The 22,302-nt window shown below is 41.6% G+C and overlaps 1 protein-coding gene and 1 long non-coding RNA gene across 2 annotated transcripts in view; one reads left to right on the plus strand and one right to left on the minus strand.

Annotated features, from left to right (window-relative positions):
* Nucleotides 1-22,302, plus strand: part of LOC145504736 (uncharacterized) — a 52,629-nt gene that overhangs the window by 23,492 nt on the left and 6,835 nt on the right. The window contains exon 2 of the mRNA XM_081486036.1: nt 19,950-20,110. Within this exon, the coding sequence (XP_081342162.1) occupies nt 19,950-20,110 (161 nt within the window). The remainder of the gene's footprint in view (nt 1-19,949; nt 20,111-22,302) is intronic.
* Nucleotides 10,037-19,171, minus strand: LOC145504737 (uncharacterized). The gene is made up of 6 exons (XR_014052462.1): nt 19,138-19,171; nt 18,744-18,895; nt 18,172-18,298; nt 15,311-15,434; nt 10,897-11,149; nt 10,037-10,207 (listed from the first exon to the last, which is right to left on the minus strand). It is a non-coding gene; the product is annotated as an uncharacterized LOC145504737 (long non-coding RNA).

Raw genomic sequence — 22,302 nt, forward strand, 5'->3', positions numbered from 1 at the left:
GGATAGAACTGTTGGAGGAGAGGGTGAGATGAATGGCTAGAGTAGCATGGTAGCATATTACATACAACCACATGTAAAACAGACAGCCAATGGGAATTTTCAATATGACTCAGGGAACTCAAACTGGGGCTCTGTGACAACCTAGGGGGGTGAGAAAGGGTGGGAGGTGGGAGGGAAGGGACATGTGTATACCTATGGCTGATTCGTGTTGATGTACGGCAGAAATCAAACCAACATAGTAAAAGCAATTATGCTTCAATTAAACATAAATAAAAATTTTTTAAAAATGGATTGCAGGGACGTGGCAGAGGGACACAGCATGAAGTCCGAGGGACCAGGAATCAGGAGGAAGCTGGTGAGGCTTCTGGAAACAGTAGCTGCATTTCTAGATGGTCAGAGACTCAGGCATGCAGCGCCACCTCTGAAGAGGTTGCAAGGGTCACAAAAGGCGGCTCCTGGAGCTCTGTTCTCTGCTCTCTTTCTTGTGGGATCCCCAGCAGCTCTGAGAGCAGCTAATAGGGTGTGCCCCCAGGAGTCTCCTCCTCCCTGTCAGCCTGTGCACCGTCTGTCACGAGCGGCTCTGTGTGAATGCCGGCCTCCAGTTGCCTGCTGTACCTCCTGGACCCCAGTACACGCAGCGTCGAGACTTCTGATGAAACTGCTATTGCTTTTATAGAGTTGAACGTTAGAATGCTAGACGCGTGGTGCAGAGGTTCCAATTGCCGAGAAAGTGAATGAAGAGGCAGATTTTCACTTTGCTCTTAGCTTTAGTGCTTATTCTCATTGGAAGGAAATACCTCCTCTGAATTAATGGGAACATTCAAGGAAGGGTAAAGAAATCATAATTCAGTAATAGTGCAGAGTCATCAGCCTCCACCTCAGCTCCTTGTGGGCCTGAAAGTCATGAGGAATTGAAAGGATTTGTAATGGCAGCGCACATCAGTTCTGCAAAATAGCACAACCTGTGCTGAAACACAGAAAAAGAAAATCGTTAAAACTGTTTGCTTCATTTGGGGTCAAATTTATATTTCCTAACAGAGCAAAGGAAGGTGAAGTACAGGTATTTGCCATCAAAAGTCTTAATCTGTAATCATTTGACTTATTATCCAAATTTAGGTACAGATTATCCGTTTTACTCCCAGAGAAAACGAAGTATGGGCACTTCTAATTGAATACATTGATATGTATGGTTTAAAGGGAAAAAATGAGACTACGTCACACCGGAACATACTACACACACAGTTCTGAGTCAGCATTTAAAAAGAAAATCGGGTGTTGGTAATAATAGCATGAAACATGGACAGATACATGTTAGTGATATTTCGTTTTCATGCCAAAGACAAGGCTTTGTCTATTTCAAGCGATGCATTGATGATTGGGTTCTCAAGAAATCACACCCCTTTCCCCCGTCAAGTTCTGAAATAAAAAGTAAGACAGATGGAGAGAGAATATCACCTCTATCATTGCTGCTGCTGATCATTTTGAAGACTGTGGCTTACTGAGCTCATGGGCTGGAGAGCAAGCAGAAGGTCCTACAGGGATGTGCAGGCTGCAGGCAGAGCAATTCTTCAGGGGGAGGAGCAGAGTGATTGAGACACACACACACACACACACACACACACACACACACACAGAGTCATGGCTATCCGCTGGCTCCCCTGCCCACTTCTCCCTTCCGAACTTTCCCATTAGATGCCTGTCTGGAACAAGGAAGAGAGCTAAGCGCACTGTGGTGCTAGAATTACTCCACATGAAAGCCTTTCTCATCGCTGTTGTTGTTCAGTCATGTCTGACTCTTTGTGACCCCATGGACTGTGACCCACCAGGCTCCTGTGTCCATGGGATTTCCCAGGCAAGAATACTGGAGTGGGTTGCTATTTTCTTCTCCAGGGGATCTTCCTGACTCAGGGATCTAACCTGCGCCTCCTATATTGGCAGGTGGATTCTTTACCACTGAACCACCAGGGAAGCACAAGATATACATAAAAGAAATAAAACTAGAAGATAAAATAGATAAAATAGGAACAGGTAGCTTTAAGGTGAAAGAAAACGTCCCATCTCTGAGTCTTTTTCAAAACTGATATTCAAAAAGTGGCTGACAAATACCCGGACACACATGGTAATAAAGTGAGAATTTGCCCCAGGGAAGCAGGGACCCAAGGCCGAAGCAACCCTGTCACTAATCCCCACGGAGAGCCCTTGAGGGTTTTCACCAGAGGCAGATTCCCTCCAGCCTGCCCAGGGCTCCCGGATGGGGCTCTGACCTTAGAGGGCAGGACAGGCTGACCCCAGCCAAGTCGACCCCTCCACTCTCACCATCACGTTAACCACGTGCTTTTAATAAAGGATTCCGTTCAACATGTCTCCTACCAAGAAGGCTCCTTCTAAAACCACCTCAATAATTTGTCAAATGAACAGTTTGTGGCCTGAGATTCATATTTGATAAAAGTCTTCTCCAAATACTTGTCTTTCATCATAACCACAAGAAGAAAACCTCTTTAGCCAAGTCATCTCAGCATGTAGGATTCATGAATTTCCACAGGGCCTGGAGACAACTTTGGTGCAACTGTTGATGGGGCCTGGGGCTCCCTCCTGTCTCTCCTGCATCTTCTTCTGCTCTTCACCCTTCCCGAGACCAACCCTCCGCCTTGGGGGCAGCTTCCAGCAGGGTGGCTGAGCAGAGAGCAGAAATAACCTTCAAAACTGCCCGCCTTCCTGCACAGACCTTCTAGAGATGCTCTAGTGATGCCTGGAACAGCCCCTCCCGCGGGGTGGGATAATCCTGGTGCAGAGGTGAAGCCAACGCAGCAAACGGATTTCTGCTGACCTAGTTCCAACATCATTCTAAGTGAGACAGGATTTACCAAGGAGCCTCACAGCCAAACAGCCCTGAAGAGGCTGCTCGGTATTCAAGGAGCCATCTTTAAGAGAGCCCCTACTCCTGGACCAGTGAGGCTTCCCCAGAGATACCAGTAGGTGGTCTGTGGCGAGAGAGAGAGAAAAGAAGAAGGAGAAGAAGGAAAAAAGAAGAGGGAGGAGGAAAAGGAGAAGAAGAAGAGGGAAAAAAAGACAAGAGGAAGGAAAGGGAAGGGAAGGACAAAAGAAGAGGAAGGAAAGAAAGAGAGGAGTGAGAAAGACGTGTTTAAGGGCTCCTGCTGCGGGTGAGGAGGCTGCGGGCCCGTCCAAGGGTGGACTGCAGGCTGGAGACCCGAGAGGCGCTGCAGGGGCTGTGCAGAGCCGTCTGCCACAGGATTCCCACAAAACGTCCTGGGTGGACACAGGAACAGACCGCATTCCGTTCTCAGCTGAAGCCCCGTCCATACACCCGGAGCACTTGATGCCAGGAATCGCACTGAGCTCGTCCCTAAGCACAGCGTCGTTCACACACACCGGCAGCCAGCTGAGGGTTACGGAGCAGGGGACAGGTGACAGGATCTGAGGGGCACCTTAGAAGGATAACTCGGGCCTCAGTTCCAATACGGGAACCCGGTCATTGCCGAAAATTAAGTAACGGTCCAAGCACGGCGTGGAACTTGTGCTTTCCCCAAAGTGTTTGTCTTTCTAACAAAACACTAAAACCCAGCAGCTGCTAGTTTTCGTCCTTGTCTCTGCCCTCATCCACACCTTCGGAGGATGCAGTTTCCAACCAGGTAGCGTCTCAAGGTTGGAAAACTCCAAAGCAAACGCAGCCTGCAGTGGGAACAACTCAGGTGGCTCGTCTCTGGAGCACGCTGGCCCCTGAGGGGCTGACACTGGCCTGACTCCCAGCACCCAATATCACTGCTCTGCGAGCCTCCAAATCCACTTTGCACAGGAATGTTGAAACCACGTGAACTGAAAGGTGCTTTGGGGTGGGGAGAAAGAAAACACACAAAGCTGGTATTCTAACTAAAATAGAATTCCCTTCCTTTGTCATGTATCTGCCAGTGATGTGATGGATCAAGAAAGTTGTTAAGTCATAAACTGCACGTGGGGAATAAAATGTTGATTCTCACTCACAACGTAGACATGGAAGAACAGTTTACCCCAGGTTTCTTAGCAAGTTCACCATGTTTATATTCGCTGGATACACATTTCAGCACGAATGTGATGAAACACATTCCAACACGCAGATGCAGGCAAAGCATCTTGCCATGCAAGCAAAGACCTGACAATGTTAACACATTTAAAATGTTATCTAATGCATGTGGCACATTTCCTAAGACACTGACTATAGAAAACGGTTAAAATTTTTATGCAATTTCTTTTCCCGCAAGGACTCAAATTTAGATTTGCGTGCTTTGCCTGGAATAGTAATTATTACTATAATAATACTATAATAATTAATAATATATAATTACAATAAGTAATTATTACTTATTGAATATCCTCATCTACCTTGATCATTGAGGATTTCTTTTTCGTTTTATGTTGCACAATTAGAGGAAATTTTCTAGAACGTTTTTATCTTTTTAAATGTATTTTTCAAGTGCACACAGAAGTGCATTTAAATTTAGACCATGTGTATATTAGAGCTAGTGTGCTCTTACACAGAAAAAATTAAGTGTGTAAACAGCCATGGTCCAAGGTTTCCCATTATTATGTGAGCCTATTGTTTTGTATTCCATATACCTCTCTGGTTTGCTTCTGCTATTTCCTCCTATTGAAATGACTCGTCCCTTCTCTTCTCTGAATGTCCAAACGTAGCCTAAGTCAAACGTCACCGTCTCCAACCCACCTCTCCCAGCTCTGTGGAACTTAGTCCCTTCCTTAAACACTAATAGTCTAATGATCTAATAATCTACCCGTTCAGGGCAGTCTGCACTTTGTTCGTGAGTTGCTGTTTTCATTCTTAGAAGAACAATCCCTGAAGGTAGGATTTCAGTCCCTCAGAAGAGCAGTCTTCATTTAATAGGTGCAAAGTGAATACCGTTGTGATATAGACTGAATAGATAAGAGCTGAGAAAACCCCCACAGAAATCCAAGAGCAGGTCCTAGAACTGAAACAGCTCTAGCACTTTTAAGAGCACTAAATTTTCTCTGTCTAAACTGTCATAATCAAGCAGTCCCAATTCTCTTTATAAGCTGAATATAAAAATCTTTGAATGGGAGTATGCCCTAAGTGCTAATCATTAATAACTGCAGATAAAGAGCTCATCAAAGAATAACCTTGAGAAATAAATGACATAAAACAAAAGTACCATTTTAAGATTAGGAGAAGAGTAGACCATAGGATGCAGGAAATAGATGCGACCCTAAGAGATGTACAGCTAACACTTCTCTGAGACAGATTGCTCTCCATCCACTCTTTCATTCAACAAATATCTTGTTGTTGTTGTTCAGTCACTAAGTTGTGGCCGACTCTGTGACCCCATGAACTTCAGTGCTCCAGGCTTCCCTGTCCTTCACCATCTCCTAGAGTTTGCTTAGACTCATGTCCATCGAGTCAGTGATGCCATCCAACCATCTCATCTTCAGCTGCCCCCTTCCCCTCCTGCCTTCAATCTTCAACCTCTGCTCCCAGCATTAGCGTCTTTTCCAACAAATATTTAGCGAACATTTATATTTTAACTCTGACACCCTTCTCGCTGCTGAGAAGACAATGGTAAATAAATTCCCTGCTTACAGTAAACACACATAAAGTCAATAAGGTGCCGGTAAGCAGGGTGTGAGTTTGCATTGAAGACTATCAAGAAATACCTCTAGGACAGGTGGCCTTTGAACCGAGCCTTAGATGAAATGGTGATGGGAGCAGCAGCAACATCCAAAGAGGAAATTTCCAGACCAGGGCACAGTGAGTACAAGTGCCCAGAGGCATGGAGGTTACTTGGTTCTCGAGGAAAAGTAAGAGCCCATCAGAGTCAAAACAGAGTGAACAGGCAACAGTTGGCAAGAGCTGGTGTGAATGGGTGGGGTGGCTGACCATGCGGGGCCCTTGCAGGACACAGTTAAGATTTGGGGTTTTATTCTGTGTGAGATGGGCATCTGTTGGAGAGTTTGGGCAGTGGACTTAATGTGACTCAGATCTAGGTTTAGAAAGGTCCCTCTGGCTTCTGTGTGAAGATCAGGCTCGGCTAGGCTGGTGGTGATTAGTAGTGATGAAGTGTGGGAGTCATTTAGGACACTATACAGTAAGTCCCCTACATATGAACCTTCAGGTGGCCAACTTTCCAAGATGCAAACTGCATTCCATCAATGTCAGACGTGAGCGACATTGCAGCTTGCCCTCCATCTCCTATCCCTTATGACCCTCCAGCTCTACCGTCTTCCACCCCTTCTTCCTCCATCAGTAACCCTTCCTGCCGTTCACTGTATGCCAGCCCCTGTGTGCCAGCTGCTGTACTTAATAGTGTACTATTCAAGGTCCTGAACTATCAGATTAGAAATGTCTTCTTTATTTTTGTGTGTTTGCTTTTTATGTATTATTTGTGTGAAAAGTATTATAAACCTGTTATAGTGAAAGAAAAGTGGAAGTGTTCTTCGCTCAGTCGTGTCTGACTCTTTGTGACCCCATGGACTGTATCCCACCGGGCTCCTCTGTCCATGGGATTCTCCAGGCAAGAATATGGGAGTGGGCTGCCATGCCCTCCTCCGGGGGATCTTCCCAACCCAGGGATCGAACCCAAGTCTCCTACATTGCAGGCAGATTCTTTACCATCTGAGCCACCAGGGAAGCCCAAGCAAACTGGCTATAGTACAGTACTATATAGCTAATTGGGAGAAGGCAATGGCACCCCACTCCAGTACTCTTGCCTGGAAAATCCCATGAACGGAGGAGCCTGGCGGGCTGCAGTCCATGGGGTCACTGAGTCGGACACGACTGAGCGACTCCACTTTCACTTTTCACTTTCATGCCCTGGAGAAGGAAATGGCAACCCACTCCAGTACTCTTGCCTGGAGAATCCCAGGGACGAGGGAGCCTGGTGGGCTGCCGTCTATGGGGTCGCACAGAGTCGGACACGACTGACGCGACTTAGCAGCAGCAGCAGCAGCAGCATATAGCTAATTGTGTTATCTGGGTCCCTAAGCTAACTTTGTTGGACTTACAAACAAATTGGATTTATGAACATTCTCTCGGAATGGAACTTGTTCTTCCATGGGGCACTTACTGTAGAGCAGGAGACCAGCCAAGAGATGAGGGTCCTGGTGTTAGGGCAGTAGCTGTGGATTGGTGAGAAGCGGCTGAATGCTGGATGCATTTTGTCAGAACCACGGTCACATTATAGCTCAGTTGGTAAAGAATCTGCCCACAATGCGGGAGACTCGGGTTCGATCTCTGGGTTGGGCAGATCCCCTGGAGAAGGGAAAGGCTACCCACTCCAGTATTGTGGCCTGGAGAATTCTATGGACTGTATAGTCTGTGGGCGTCCCTAAGAGTCAGACACAACTGAGCAACTTTCACTTTCACTTTCAAGGTCACATTACTCTTTTAGACTAAGTAGGGTTCCAAGAGAGGTAGAGGAAAGAAAAGTTCCTTTTCTTCTGGGACTCTGTGATAACAAATGCATCCTGGCAATCATGCCCCACCTTCCTCTCTGAGGGCCTCAGCTGTTAGGATTAACCCCTGTTCTCAGAGAACCTGGGTGACAGGCTTTGTGTCAGAAGTCAAGCCAGATCCCAGAGCTCAAAGCTGCTGTTCCTTCCACTCAGTCTCATGTTTTGCCAGTTGTCTTCTGCATACTTAAGAGGAGTTTTGATCAGAAAGGCCATATGTAAAGTATTCTTTTAGCATTAGGGGAAATTCTGAATATTAACTAAACGGTTAACTTCATAAAAAATCAGTAGCATCTTATTTTCAAAAGACTAAAGTACTGAATTTTAGCAATACTCTTATTTTATAGGCCCCGAGCAATAACGCAATAATTTCTATTTGAGCAATTTTAGTAAGTGCACTGTGTAGGGGAGTGCTTACGTTCAGTAAGTGATATTTTCTCTGCTGCCTTGTTTTGAAATATGTGTCTAAATTTTAAATGTTATTAAAAGCCTACCTGAAAATGCCATTTAAGAAATTCTTTCTAAGAGTACAAATGTAAGTTTGTTGCTATTCCTGACTATACACATACTTATTTATTCTGAAATATTAGCCAATGATGTCTTTTTATTTAATCCTGAAAAATTTCTCAATCACTTATGCGTTTACTCTAAGTCATTAACCAATCCTCTCACAGGCTTAATGGCTCAGCAGGTTAAGAATGTGCCTGAAATGCAGGAGACACAGAAGATGTGGGTTTGACCCCTGGGCCAAGAAATCCCCTGGAGGAGGAAATGACAACCCACTCCAGTATTTTCTTGCCTGGAGCATCCCTTGGAGAGAAGAGCCTGGTGGACTGCAGTCCATGGGTCGCAAAGAGTTAGACACGACTGAGCACAAGACAAGAATAGGTCTTATTGCAATAACAGTATTTTGCTAGACAGTGCGTTTTATTCTAACATTAGGATTCTAACCAATTCTTTCCTTCCTGTTCTCAAATAAGAATTTAACTGTTCTTAGAGAGTCTTGGTTGCTATTATATTTAGAATGCATGATGCAATTACCCATATTTTGAACAAGAAATATGGACATTGACATTAAAAAGGCTTCCCCTCACATATTGTGAGTCATTTTCCTCCACTAGACTTTTTCCTGCATATTTCTCCTAGACCCACACCTGACTCGGAAAAAACTCTCAGCCTCTTGAGTCAAGAATTTATTTCTTCCCCTTCCCCATCCCATCCTCCGGAAACTCAAATTGAATTGAATGCATTCTGCATCTGTGGATGGTCCTGTGGTTCGTATTTTGGCCCAGAAGTAGGAAGACTAATCTAGAACTTGGACACAGCCCCTGCTCTCTGAAGACCTGACTCCTGGATAAGCCTTCAGGTGACATGATCTGAAGAAAGGCCTGCCATTCAGCTGAGGGTCTAAATAATGACACTTGATGAAGTCTACCAATTTCTTCTTTTTTAAAAATTAATTTTGATTGGAGTATAGTTGCTTTACAATGTTGTGTTAATTTCTGAAGTGAAGTGAAGAAGTGAAAATTGCTCTTTGCAACCCCATGGACTATACAGTCCACGGAATTCTCCAGGCCAGAATACTGAAGTGAGTAGCCTTTCCTTTCTCCAGGGGATCTTCCCAACCCAGGGATCGAACCCAGGTCTCCTGCATTGCAGGCGGATTCTTTACCAGCTGAGCCACAAGGGAAGTCCAAGTATACTGGAGTGGGTAGCCTTTCCTTTCTCCAGCAGATCTTCCCGACCCAGGAACTGAACTGGAGTCTCCTGCATTGCAGTATAGTGGCTTTACAATGTTGTGTTTATTTCTACTGTACAACAAAATTAATCAACAATATGCAGACATATATCCCTTCTTTCTCGGATTTTCCTCCCTTTTAGGTCACCCAGAGCACCGAGTGGAGTTCCCTGTCCTAAAATGAGTATTTTTCCAAGTGTCCAAAGGGAATTTTTAACCATACTTTGTTTCATCAAAGACGAGTTCTATCATCTCTTTTCATGTTCCTCACCATTTTGCTAATCCTGGATAGTAGGAGAATTTGCAGATGTGAGTCAGGGATTTCATTCAATACATATTTACTGGAGCAAGGTTCTGTGGAGATACAGAAAGGAGCGTCTCTATTTAAATAAGAGTGGTCCCCCAGGGTGCTCAGGATGACTGTGCACACTTGTTAGGAACAGTCTCATCGGTTAGAGGGTGTCTGGGGCCCCTTTGGGCCTTCCCAGGTGGCACAGTGGTAAAGAATCCACCTGCCAACGCAGGAGATGCGAGTTTGGTCCTGGGTAGGGAAGGTCCCCTGGAGAAGGAAATGGCAACGCACTCCAGGACTCTTGCCTGGGAAACTCCATGACAGAGGAGCCTGGTGGGCTACAGTCCACGGGGTCACAAAGAATCAGACACGACTGAGCAGCTGAGCACACACACGCAGGGCACCTTCCAGTGAAAACCCTTCAGGTTCCCACACAGTTGTTAAAGGGACTCTTCCTGTCTTAGAAGATGCTAGAACGGAGGTGTGTAGATTCCCCGTATGTAGGACAAAATAATTTATCCTGTCAGAGTCACTGAGTTTCAAACCCACTTTTTGCCTGTTGGATTATCTGAGAGTCAGACAAGCTTCAAACCTACTGGCTTATTTTAGTTGTTTTCAACAGATCAGATTATGTAAGCGGAGAAATCAGAGTCTGTTATGCTCCGGGTCTTCTGTCTCTCCTTGTTCTGTTCTCAGTGCTTCCACTAAACATGAAGGAAGAGTACAATGAAATGGTTATTTGGTCCTTTTGTTAGGTTCCAGAGTCCAACATTTTCTAATCCCATTAACAAAAAAGTACATTGCCACTCAAAACCACAAATATCTCAAATATCTAAGTTTATGAAACCAGTAATTCACTTTAGACATATTTTCTCATAGAGCTTTAAGGCCATAACCAAACAATTCCTCTTGAAATTACACAGAGAAATTTAGTTATATAATATAAAAAATAAGGAAGTTCTCTTTGTATAATATAATGACAATAAATTTCACAATCTGAATAATGTTAACTTTGTAGCATTTAATTATTAAAAAAAATTATTGCTGTATTATGTGCAATTAATTGTGCTTTATGCCAAAAAAAAATCAGTGTTGAATGTTTGCTTAGTAAACATTTTTAAAGCAAGAATTTTTATTATATGAAATTATAAATTAAACTCGTGTACCAAATTTGCCTTGAGGATGGCTTGTTGCCACTGAATTTACAAGAGAAAGTGCAAAACATACCAAAAAGGAAAAGAATGTATGGTTTTCCTAGTCAATGCATCTATTTTTCCCAGATATATAAATGGTTGCTGATTCTATTCCCATCCTGTGAAATGTGGACCCCAATGAAGCAACAGGGCCTGCCAAATGAAAGGGCACACACCCTGTTTACATGAGTAATACATACTTATTTAGGGAATGAAGAATCTGCAGAAACAGGCAGGGTTTACTTGTGTCCGATTCTGTCTGTACAGTTGACTTGCCTATTAATGCCACTTCAATACCAGTGAGCTGAAAACTTTAGGTATATTTTACCCCATGTGGAATAGAAGAGTAGAAGTGACCAGCATCAGTTCTTAGAAGTTACTTGTGCATTGCTGTAGGTTTCTCTCATGGAAAATTTATGACCCATGTTTTTAAAGTTTCAGTAAATCTTTTATCTGAAAGTCAGTAAAATTCAACAAAATGCATGATACACCCTTAGATTTTCTAAACAACTTATAAGTAAATCCACAATTTCTTTAAAAGTTAGGAATTCTTTTAAGCACCATCATTCAAATTTTTCATTTAAATAGTAACGTTCATTTGAAAATGTAACTTATACTTTAAAATTACATTTACCATTAAATATCCTCAGATTTTATAAAGCAGAACTAAATCAGTTCCCAAATATATCATGGATGAAATAGACTCGACCTGTTAAACCGCCAAGACACACTTTATGCTTTTACTTTCTAAAATTAAAATTTATAAACATAATTTCCCCTCCAGCAAAGCCAATTTGGTTTCCTTTGAACAAAGAAGATATGTAACTGGCAGGTCAGGAAAGAAAAAAGGAGCGCATCAGTTGAGTGGCAGCGATAGTTCACTCCTATGTTCTTGGTGTAAAGTAACAAAATAAAATAAAAAGAGGTCAATCTTTATATCTCAGGCACTTTCTGTTATGACAGAAGAATCAGCATTCCTAATATTGATAGGCCATACAACTGTCCAGGTGTGACCTATGTTTATGCTACAAAGACAGTTTTAATTGTTGCCTCGGTGGAGGGCCTATCACAGCCGTCATTAGTTCATGCTTGAGGTCATGCTGAAAAACCGCCCTTCAATCTTACTCGTTTCTGCTGCTAGCTCATTATAAATGATAGGTTTTCCAGCAACGGGTTCAATGTGCATCGCAAGTTGCAGTGTTTAGGAAGATGACAATGACAGGAAGTATACTGAGATAAGCTAACTAAAGCCCACAAAAATGCAAGACAGAAGGCTCTCTAGAAACCTGGCTGAAGTTTGAAAGCATTTCCTTTTTTTGAGAAGTGTGGAAGAGTCTCAGAGTTCTGTTTGATCATAGGGATGATGCTTAAGAGGGAGCAGGAAAGGTCATGTCGAAACTGCCAAATTCTGTCAAAAAATGTGTACCCTGAACTCTTTCCTAGCCAAGTCTTAACAGGTATCGCCCGGTTCACACCTGACAGTCACAAAAGAAATCTCCCAGCTTTGTAACGGAAGCTTACTGGGTACCGGGTAGACTACAGCAAGTCCTAAAGCTGTAAGAAGGCAGCAGTCTCTAAATAATCAATCAATAACTCTGCCAGCTTCCATTCATATCCATATATTTTATCTCTCTGAAATAGCTTTCAGAGAAAATTTACAAAGGACTGAATACATACATAAATACACACACATCAAAATAGAAGAGGGAGAGGCAGAAGTCGGGAAATAGATGCTCAGCTTTTCCCGAGGCAGTTTCCTAAAAAGCAAACAGAAGCTAGAAAAGGGTGATGAGCACTCATCACGCGAACATTTATATGATGAACAAACAGATGCGTGAAATTCACATACATACACAAGCCACTTGAACCAAAGGGCTTCACTCCTAGAACATTTATGCGGGTCTAACTTGTAAGTTTGCTTTATATATTTTAGCTCTTTATTTGAAATACTGACCTGTGCTCAGTATAATACTGAGGTTACTATCTGTAATTTTTTTTTGTCTTTCATTTCTCATTTTTAAGAAACTTTAGTTAGTAGTTTCCTACACAAGCAAGAGGATTTACTGACTTTGTCACAATTGTGAGTTTATTGTTCTCTTGATAAATAGACCAAATTTTCTCAGGTGCAGGTAAAGACATTGTGCTCTGATGAAGTCCAGGAAAGGAGAGAAACTATTACTCTTACCAGACTTTGCTAATTCTGTTCAACCAAACCGACCTGAGGAATAAGCATAACCATAGCTTGGATGGCTCTAGGGTCTTCACTGAACAATGTAACTCATATCATCAACACGATCTTTATGATGAAACATTTCTAAGGACAACTTAAATATCGTGACAAAGGTGTACAATAATGAGTCTGCCTGTGAAAATCATTATTTTTTTAACATATCATCGTTTCCATATGACTAAAATGTATCGTTATCAGTAAAGAGTTTATAATTCCTACTTGAAAATCTTCCAAGAAGATCCTCAGCTAAAATTTTTGGAAAAATATTTTGTTTTCCAAAGCATCAATTTGCAAATGGCATAATTCTACTACCTGGCCTTTCCTTTTCTTTCCATAGGCTCTAACAAAGAGAACAGTACTTTTTGTTTGTAATTTAAAATTCATTAACTTGTGCTTTCCTTACAAAACTATTCTGAATAGCTAGTGTACTCCTAATAGTCAATATATAGTCCATCCTATACTTAATAAAAATTCCAAATAAGTACACTTTAAATTTTAATCCCTTTAAATCAATATATAGCTTTCTTGCTCTTTTACAAACTCACTGGCATTTTGCAGCTTTTTACAAAATGTCTTAGTTTTCACTTGAAATTAATGCAGCTTCACTCACTCCAACTCCGTTGTTTCTTTAAACTTAAGATATCCATTGGGTGGGTTCCAGTTTCCATGACAAATAGAAGATTCTGGAGATAAAGTGTTTCCTATTTACTTTGCTTCATTCATGTATATATAAAACATGAAACAATTTATATTTACTTTTAACTGGAACTAATCGGCTCTAACACCTCCGCTTTAAATTTATATCTACTGCAGATTAGCTAAGAAAACAATACATTTGGCTTTCAGTTTTGAGATCGGTTACGTGGATGCAAAATCCTGTAATCCTGGTACCCAAGACATTGCATTTTTCTAGTGCTAGGATGAGACTTACTGGGAGCTTACCATGAAGGTACATCACTCTGGCTGTGTGATACAGTGTAGCTTTTATTACACTAGACTAGTCAAAATGCATCCTTTAATTTGCATCCTTAATCCTTTAATAAATCCTCTAATACATCAGAAAACACATGCATTTCCTCACTTCTGCCATCTTTCCTTATTCTCCTATTCACAAAATCAGAAAGAAACATTCCAAGAAATTTAATTTTACACTGAACAGTTCTCAGAGAGTCACCTTTAAAATGTAACAGCAGCAACAACAACAAAAATCTCACTTATAAGGACCAAGTCACTTGTACCTCAAAATTAACTGCACACTGAGCGGCTGACTGTACAAAAATCCCCAAATTCAAATCAAGCCCAGTGTTTTCTAAGAAGCAGGAGAACCACACGTCACATCAGTTTGCTGCGTTCAAGTCCTCAGCTCAGACAGTCCCGACTATGCGATACAGCTGGACAATAAAGACACATTACTTCCCTAGGAAACTGGTCTGGAGTCGTAATGACAAGTGGGCCAAGTGGCCCAGGGATCTTTATTTCCGTCTGATGACTGGTGCATTCAGTTTGCCTGAGACCTTACGAACACACACCCCTCCCCAATAAGGCAATCTCACACACACCAAGATTTTCCCACGAAGTGTTTTCATTTCTAGAAGTGAAATGGGCTCAAAAGTTTCATAATCATGTTGAAAACCAAGAAAAGTTTGTCTTCCTTCCTATTTACTTCTGGAAAATCTATATTCCAGGAAAGAATGTTTTTCTGCCTAAATCTTAAAAAGAGTATGAGGAGCACGTCCAAACACTAACCCGGGGAGAACTGGCTATTCTGTGAGCATGCGTTTAAATGGCCAGGGGTCGCCTTGCAATGCAAAGTGCAGGGCCACTCACACTGGACTTGAACCCCCCGCAGCCCAGCCGCCCTCTGTGTAAGCATGGTTGTTTCATGTCCCAGCTTTCTGTGCATATGTTACTGTTTCAGTTTCATGTGTCAGCAAATGTCTGTTTACCCAGCTTCCTGTTATTAGTTATGGGAAGCAGGTTTTCTTGAAGTACATTAGAGGCTCTTTCAAGTCTCCTCCAGACAAGGCAAGGTATTGGTGATTCCTCTAATGTTTGTACAGAGCCGGAAACAGAGTTAAAATACATTGTTGCCTTGAATAGCTTACAACGTCTTATCTCTCACAGAGGGGTGGGGTAAAGACAGAAATAATAATAATTTAAAAAAAAAAAGGCAAATCACAGCAGTTTCTATTCCCATCTCTAGACACTGAGATAACAGAATTGGATATGTTCTTCATGATGATTAATTAACAGATCACAGCATGAAGTCTGAACTCTATAAACTTACAAAAATGTTTCCAAGATCAACTAAAATTGTAAAGTGCTCAAAGACAGGAAGAGAGGTTCCAGTGTAAAGTTATCTATAAAGAAACAAAAATACTGACCTGATTTCTGGTGTATTACCAAGCTTTTCCTAGAGAAACATCTGGTCGGTCCATCTAGCTCTCTGCCTTTGAAATAGGAGCAAATATACTTGCATGCGTTCAAATCCTAAAGGAGCCAAAACATCTGGAAGTTTTAGAAGAAAAGCAAAATAGTTATGGGGGAAATCCAGATTAAAAAAATGCAGATGTTTAATTGACCTGTCAGTTACGTTAGGAGGAAAGAAGGACAGAAATAACCAGAAGCCACTGGTGGAAAATTAAAATCGTTTCATGAGCCAATGTCAAGCTAAAAGCAGTGAAATCTGTAACGGAATACGGACAGGGGCTTCCTCAACTGAGATCTGAAAATGTTACCATGTGCAATTTTGTAAATTAGCCATTTCCAAAAAAAACCTTCTGCATTAAAGCACAATAAAAGTTCTTCAGACTCTCCTCTGTCTCTTTGGTCGTTAATTCGGGCACTTAGGCAGAATTTGGCTTTCATCAGAGACAAACTCTCCCCCCATGCTCCTCGCCCCCTTTCTGAGACCCCCTAATACTGCTGAGTGGCCAGAAATTACAGATGCAAAGGGAAGCTGACAAATGACGGCCGGGCCCCTCCCCCGGAGCTTAGACAGTCAAAGCCGCTGCCAGAACATGCCTGGGAGCAGGGAGTGCAGAGACAAAGACACAAAGATTCCATTTTCTCAGTGAAAATAGACTTCATGTGCGAAACACGAGTGAGAAAAACGGAAAGCTGACACATATGTGCAATTTTCGAGAGGCAGGGCCGGATCTTTCAAGAAGATTGAAATTGCATTTGATTGCATCAAAAACCTAACAAATGTTGTTTAACCTAAAAAGTCTTTTCAGTCTGTAAAAAGACATTCAGTGGTAAGATACTTCTTTTTTTTAAGCACATGGTGCAAAAGGAAAAAGAGTCTTGAGCTCAGTAGAGAGACATTGATTTCATTCTACTGCTACATCAAGAATTAACCCTGGTTCAGTTCACAGGGTCTACAAAATAAAGGGGAAAGTTAAAAAAAAAATACTCTATTAAATCAAAGGGTTCAGAGAGATAATATTAAATCCGTATGAGTATGTTTTCTATAAAAAGAATCCCCTCCCAGCAGCCCCAGGGTATCATTACTGGAGAGGCAGCAAGTGGTTTATTAGAGATTCAAACCATGGCATCTGAGCCTTGCCAAGCATGCAAGTTGTAGCCTGTGAGCCTCTGGCTCCCACAGCCCCTCGGCATCTCCCGGGGAGTGCCGTCTGCCTGGCCTCGCCCCCGCGCCCTGCTGGTTAGGTGCAGAGGCTGGGGCCAGCAAACAAAGAAGGAGCATCCTCAACGACTACGGAAGCTCATGTTTTTCTTTCTCCCTAAATTTTTTCAGAGCTGAAAAGAGAAATATGAGGGGAAAAAATCACAACATGAATTAGGGAATTAATTTGGAACATATCTTCAAGTGATACTCTAAATCTGTTCTAAGTCCCTAGAGAGAGGGAGAAAGAGAGAAAGTTCAAAGTTCATCATAATTGTTTAAAGCCAGGGAGGGGACTTCCCCTGCCTGCCTTCTGAGATTGTCAGCATTGGTGCATCTTTGTGTTTCTTTCGTTTCACACGCCACGCAAACACATTCAGTCGTATATGAAAACTGACCACGGGACCACCTTTAGACAGGAGACAACTCTATAAGAAGATTTAAATGAACCAGTTGGTAGAATTCTATTTTACTCAAGATATCGTGGGCTTTGACCGAGTGCTCCACTGAAAACTTTTGTAAACATTTCTCTCCCAAATTAAGTCTGTTTTCATCCCCAGCCCAGCCCATTCAATAGTTCTCTGTTCTTCATAAATGGGTTCGATCCTTGCGGAATACTTGGGATGGGCTTAAAATATACTGGAAAGTGTCAGGCCATTAATAGACTAAAATGTAATTAATAACAGTTGTCAGTCTTAATTTTTAAAATTCGCAATAATTTTTTTTTTAAATTGAGAACACCTATTGTCCTCTATCCCTCCCTTCCAAGTTCTTGCTATTCTTATACTTCTTTAATTAATAGGAATAGTGGAAAGAAAAGGCAACTAAAAATTAACTGCATAATGTAATAAAGGATGGCTGAGAGGACGATGAAAGTATTAGATAAGTTCTATGACCATTGACATGTTTCACACAAACCCTTTATTGTAAATTTTTTAAAGTTCAAGTCAAGATACTTTCTACCTTTCCTTTCCAATCAAATCAAAACACAAGAAATTTATAACATGAGTTCAGAACATTGAGGTTTTATTTGTGGCATCAACAATGCTCTAACTGCCCCTAGCACCCACTTATTTGCCATGAAAAGGGAATAAGGTGGATGGAGTGCTTGTTTGGGAGTTTGGGAGCATAACTTTAAAAAAAAAATTATTGAAGTATAGTTGATTTAAAAGGTTGTGTTAATTTCCACTGTACAGCAAAGTGACTCAGTTATACACATATATACATCCTTTTATTACATTCTTCTCCATTATGGTTTATCACAGATTATTGAATATAGTTTCCAGTGCTGTGTAGTAGGACCTTGTTTTTCATCCATCCTATATATATAACAGTTTACGTCTTCAAATCCCAACCTCCCACTCCACCCTCCCCTAAACTGCCCCCCTTGGCAACCACAGACCTATTCTCTAGGCCTGTGAGTCTGTTTCTGCTTCACAGACAGGTCCATTTGTGGCATAAATTCCACATACAAGTGATATCATATGGTATTTGAGTTTTTCTTTCTGACTAATTCACTTTGCATGATAATCTCTAGGACCATCCATGTTCCTGCAAATGGCATTATTTCATTCTTTTTGATGGCTGAGTAGTATTCCATTGTATAGTGTATCATACCTTCTTATCCATTCATCTGTTGTTAGACATTTACACTGTTTCCACGTCTTAGCTGCTGTGAATAGTGCTTCAGTGAAGACAGGGGTACATGTATCTTTTTGAACTGAAGTTTTCTACAGGATTATGCCTAGGAATGGAATTGCTGGATCATATGGCAGCTCTATTTTTAGTTTTTTAAGGAACCTCCACACTGTTCTCCAGAGTGGCTGCACCCACTTACATTCCCAACAGTGTAGGAAGTTTCTCTTTTCTCCACACCTTTGGGCACATAACTTTTTATGCATATTCAGTCACTCTGTAATTTTAGTGAGCCTCTGAGTCCCAGTTTCCCAATTTATTATAGGAGGAATTTTGCCAATCATAGAAAATTGAGGGTAAACCTACAAATGCCACATGGACTCCAAAATGCAGACATATGTGTTTGCATAGGGGCAGGGGGCAGGTTAAACTCCAGTCCTGTCTGAAAACTTTAAATTTCACATGAAGAACAATTTGGTGTCATGAACAGAGACAGGAAGTTTCTTGTACATTTAGTAAAATAAATCAGTCAACAATCTCGGCTATCACCATACCTCAGAGCGGCTGCTGGGTGTATGCGTGGCCTTTTCAGAGTGTTTCAGCCTTCCGTAATGTTACAGCTGACACTGTGATTTTGAATTTCTTTAAGCATATCTGACATAGCTCTTTAAAGGAACTGGTTCTCCACTTGTTAGTGGCTTTCCTCCTGTCAGTGGATGTGCACGGAGTGGCTGGGTGAGCCCCCGTGAATCAGAGGGGTCCCCAGCCCGCCCCCTCCCCACTGCCCGGCTGAAACAGGAGCTGTGCTAAGCGCCTCCCCCAGCGCCACACCCACAGCCTCTGCCTGGGGAGGCCCCTCGTGGAGGCAGGGGAGGCTCGCCGTGTCCATCACCCCTCCTTGTAGCTTCACCCTTCGCCGGCGCCCCTGAACCGTCTCGAGAGCCTCACCCCAGGTGCCCCAGAGCACAGGAGAAAAGTATGCGAACGAAACACATTGTGACATGGGCAGAGAACACTGATTGTCTTTTAAAATAAAAGTAACAGAGATACATTATTAAAGAGAGAGTGCATTGTCTAACTGAAGAAGATCAACAAACTCATAAGCCCTCTCAACACTGTCTTTTACAGTATTTTTTAAAACAAGATACCAGGGTTCTCTGGTTTCATAGTAAAAAGGGGGTGGGGAAGCACATTAGTTTGTCTTCACTTAGTTTAATTGAAAGGAAGAAACCACATTGCTTAATCACATTCAGTATTTCCATTTTTGAAAATTCAACCATTATTATGGACTAGAAGAACGATAGAGATACAGCACAGTATTATTTAGATCAATTAGTCTCTTCAGAGAAGTTAGATGATCAAAATAAAGCAAATATATTTAATGGGTTTGGGGATGAAATCTAGATTTATTTATCAATTGAGCTAATAGTATTTAATATTTTAAAATCTTTTTTACACATGGGAAATACATCTAAAGGAAAACTAATCCTTATAATTAATTAGCCTAGTGGTGGTTGGCAAAACTACCTGTTTTATCCTTTCAAGGGTCTCTGCTTGTTATTTTATGGGGGACGAGTGGTGTGCAATGTTTTCTGGGTTAAATTGGTAACCCTAAGAAAGGGAAAATTTAGGATATGAAAAGTTGGCAGATCTCTAAGGATCGCCAGGTTGGAAAACATTTCTGTAAAAAGATAAAAATCAATTTTAGCTATTTGGCTTTCCATGACCTGAGCTTTACATAGTATCTTTGTTCTGTACAGGGATCGTGGCAAAATTACCAGCAAGGTCATAAAGGAGACTGAAGGCAGTTTGATCTGCACCTTCAATGACAGTCCCACAAAGTTGAAGAAATACGTTACGTCTCCAAAGACATATGCCTCTAAAGAACATAGCCATGCCCTAAAATTAGGACATGATTCAGGTACGGTGTTTCTCTTTGTTCGGTGGAAATGCTTTGTTCTTTCTATTGTGGATAATTCCTTCTTCCCCCCACCCCAGACTCCCTCTCTCTTTTCTTCTTCTCATTAACATATGTCCTTTATAATTGATGTTATTTGCTCTCCTTTCATCAAATCTGAGCCACATCACTTAGGCAAGCCATCCGGCAGGACACCTAAATACACGTTAGAGGAGCCTGAGAGTCCCAAGAGGCTATGACGGTCTCATCAGGGCAGTTATAATAAGCATCTTGGTCCTTCTGAAGGCACCGCATTCAAAGAATGGCCTTCATCACGGTGATTCTCTTAAAATATGAAAGTAAAGCGTGAAGCCCTTTGAAGGACCCAGCAAACAACACACACGTGAAAGTAGATCAGTGAGCCTTCGAAAGAAAAAAAATCTTTATGTGAAATCTGTGAAGAATCTTAACAGGTTTTAAAGAGAGACCTCCAGGTAAACTGATGGCTTTTAATAAGACGCATGACAGCCTCAATGATGAGGATCTGCTCTGTTTTCTCTGGGCCATTTTACGTCCTCAGCAGGATTTTTTTTTCCTCATCAAGAGTTTCTAGGGATATCTACTGTTGTCTGTGAGTAAAGCATGTTTAAGCGGTCCCCCAAAGCCGTGCTAATTTAAAAAAAAAAGAAAAAAAAACCAACAACGTTGTCAAGTGGTCAGACAGACTGGAACTAGAGGATTATAGGTAAGAGGGATAAAATGAAGGGTTGAAAGCTGTAATTTCTATTTCTGTGGTGGCAACTGAATCGGCTGTTGGATGAGGCAGTTTAAAGAGACAGTCAGTTGGCACAGAGTCTGGGAAGGACTTGACAGGACACTCCTGACTCAGCGGTGTAGACACTGCAAGGTCGGGATTGCGTGCTAGGTCCCTGTCTGCCTCTGCTTTCCATTCCCCATTCCCTTAGATTCCCTCCCTGTCTTTGACAATTCCATATATTATTTTCCTTCCTCACAGTTTTTACCCTTTTTACCTTTTTTTTTTTTTAAAGACACTAGTTGCTTGGCCTCTGACCACTGCTCCATGCTGGGGCCTCCCAGGCAACAAAGAACAGACTTTTTTTTTAAAAAAAGAAGACACTGCATCTCAGAGGTGTCCTCACTTGACCTTGTTCATTTTTGAATATGCTGTGGCCATAGATTTCCAGAAAGAATCCCTCCCCCAGAATGGTTTTCAAGAACATGTATGCACATATGGATGTCAGGCAATCCAACCTGTAGATGGCATGATCTGAAGAATAAATTATAATAGTAACAGGATCACTCATAAAATGGTGAGATATAGGCGTCTGTCTAGGTTACATAATAGTCACTGTGATCCTGGGTGTTTCAATTCATGATCTGGCCTTCTTTTTATATTTTCATTGGAATTAATAGAGCCATAGAGCTGGTAGAAATCGTAGAACTTTTGTAACACAGCTCTCAGATTGAAACGAAGAACATGAAGCCCAGAAAGTCGTTCTGCTTATATATAAGTGCCATTGGTTTAATTGTAGTTCTGCATATTTTTAGAAAAAGAAAAATATTTTTCCAAAGACTGGTTAAAAAATGTTTGAGAAGACATATCATTGTGAAAATATATCTGCAATAAAATATCCCTATCATTCAATAGGCGGTAATATATATTGAAGTTGCCTGGGGATATTAATCGCAGAACAAAGCATCCTTAATCTTTGTATAAAGTACGTAAACCATGTACAAATTACGCACATGAATGAATACTCATTTTGTGTATAAGTACAACACCCTTTTTGACTTTTGTGTATCCCAGTTGCGTGTTACTCGTAGTTCCATAGTTGTGATCAGAACAAAAAGGATCTCCCGGAAGAAAAGAAGGTAAGTTGTTCTAACGATGTTGGGAATCCAGAGGTTCTTTTCTGTCACTAACCTTGCGCTCCTAAAAACTGAATAAGAATAATCCCTACCTCCCACTTCTGAGTGTTCTCATAAGAACTGGCAGAAAGGGGAGAGGGGAAGGAATCCACTGCAGATAAACAGCGAGATCCCATTACTCAAGGCGGTTGGTGGTATTCCAGAGAATATAGCATTTGCTCTTGAAAACATAGTAGACTTCTTCTTTTAAGAAAATATTATGCACACCCAAAATATGTTTGAGAAACAAAGCTTTTACATTTTTAATTATACCCCTAACCTGGCTT

Source organism: Giraffa tippelskirchi, chromosome 5, assembly GCF_054371585.1.
Source record: "Giraffa tippelskirchi isolate mGirTip1 chromosome 5, T2T-mGirTip1v1.2.pri, whole genome shotgun sequence".
In the NCBI taxonomy this organism is placed as follows: domain Eukaryota; kingdom Metazoa; phylum Chordata; class Mammalia; order Artiodactyla; family Giraffidae; genus Giraffa; species Giraffa tippelskirchi.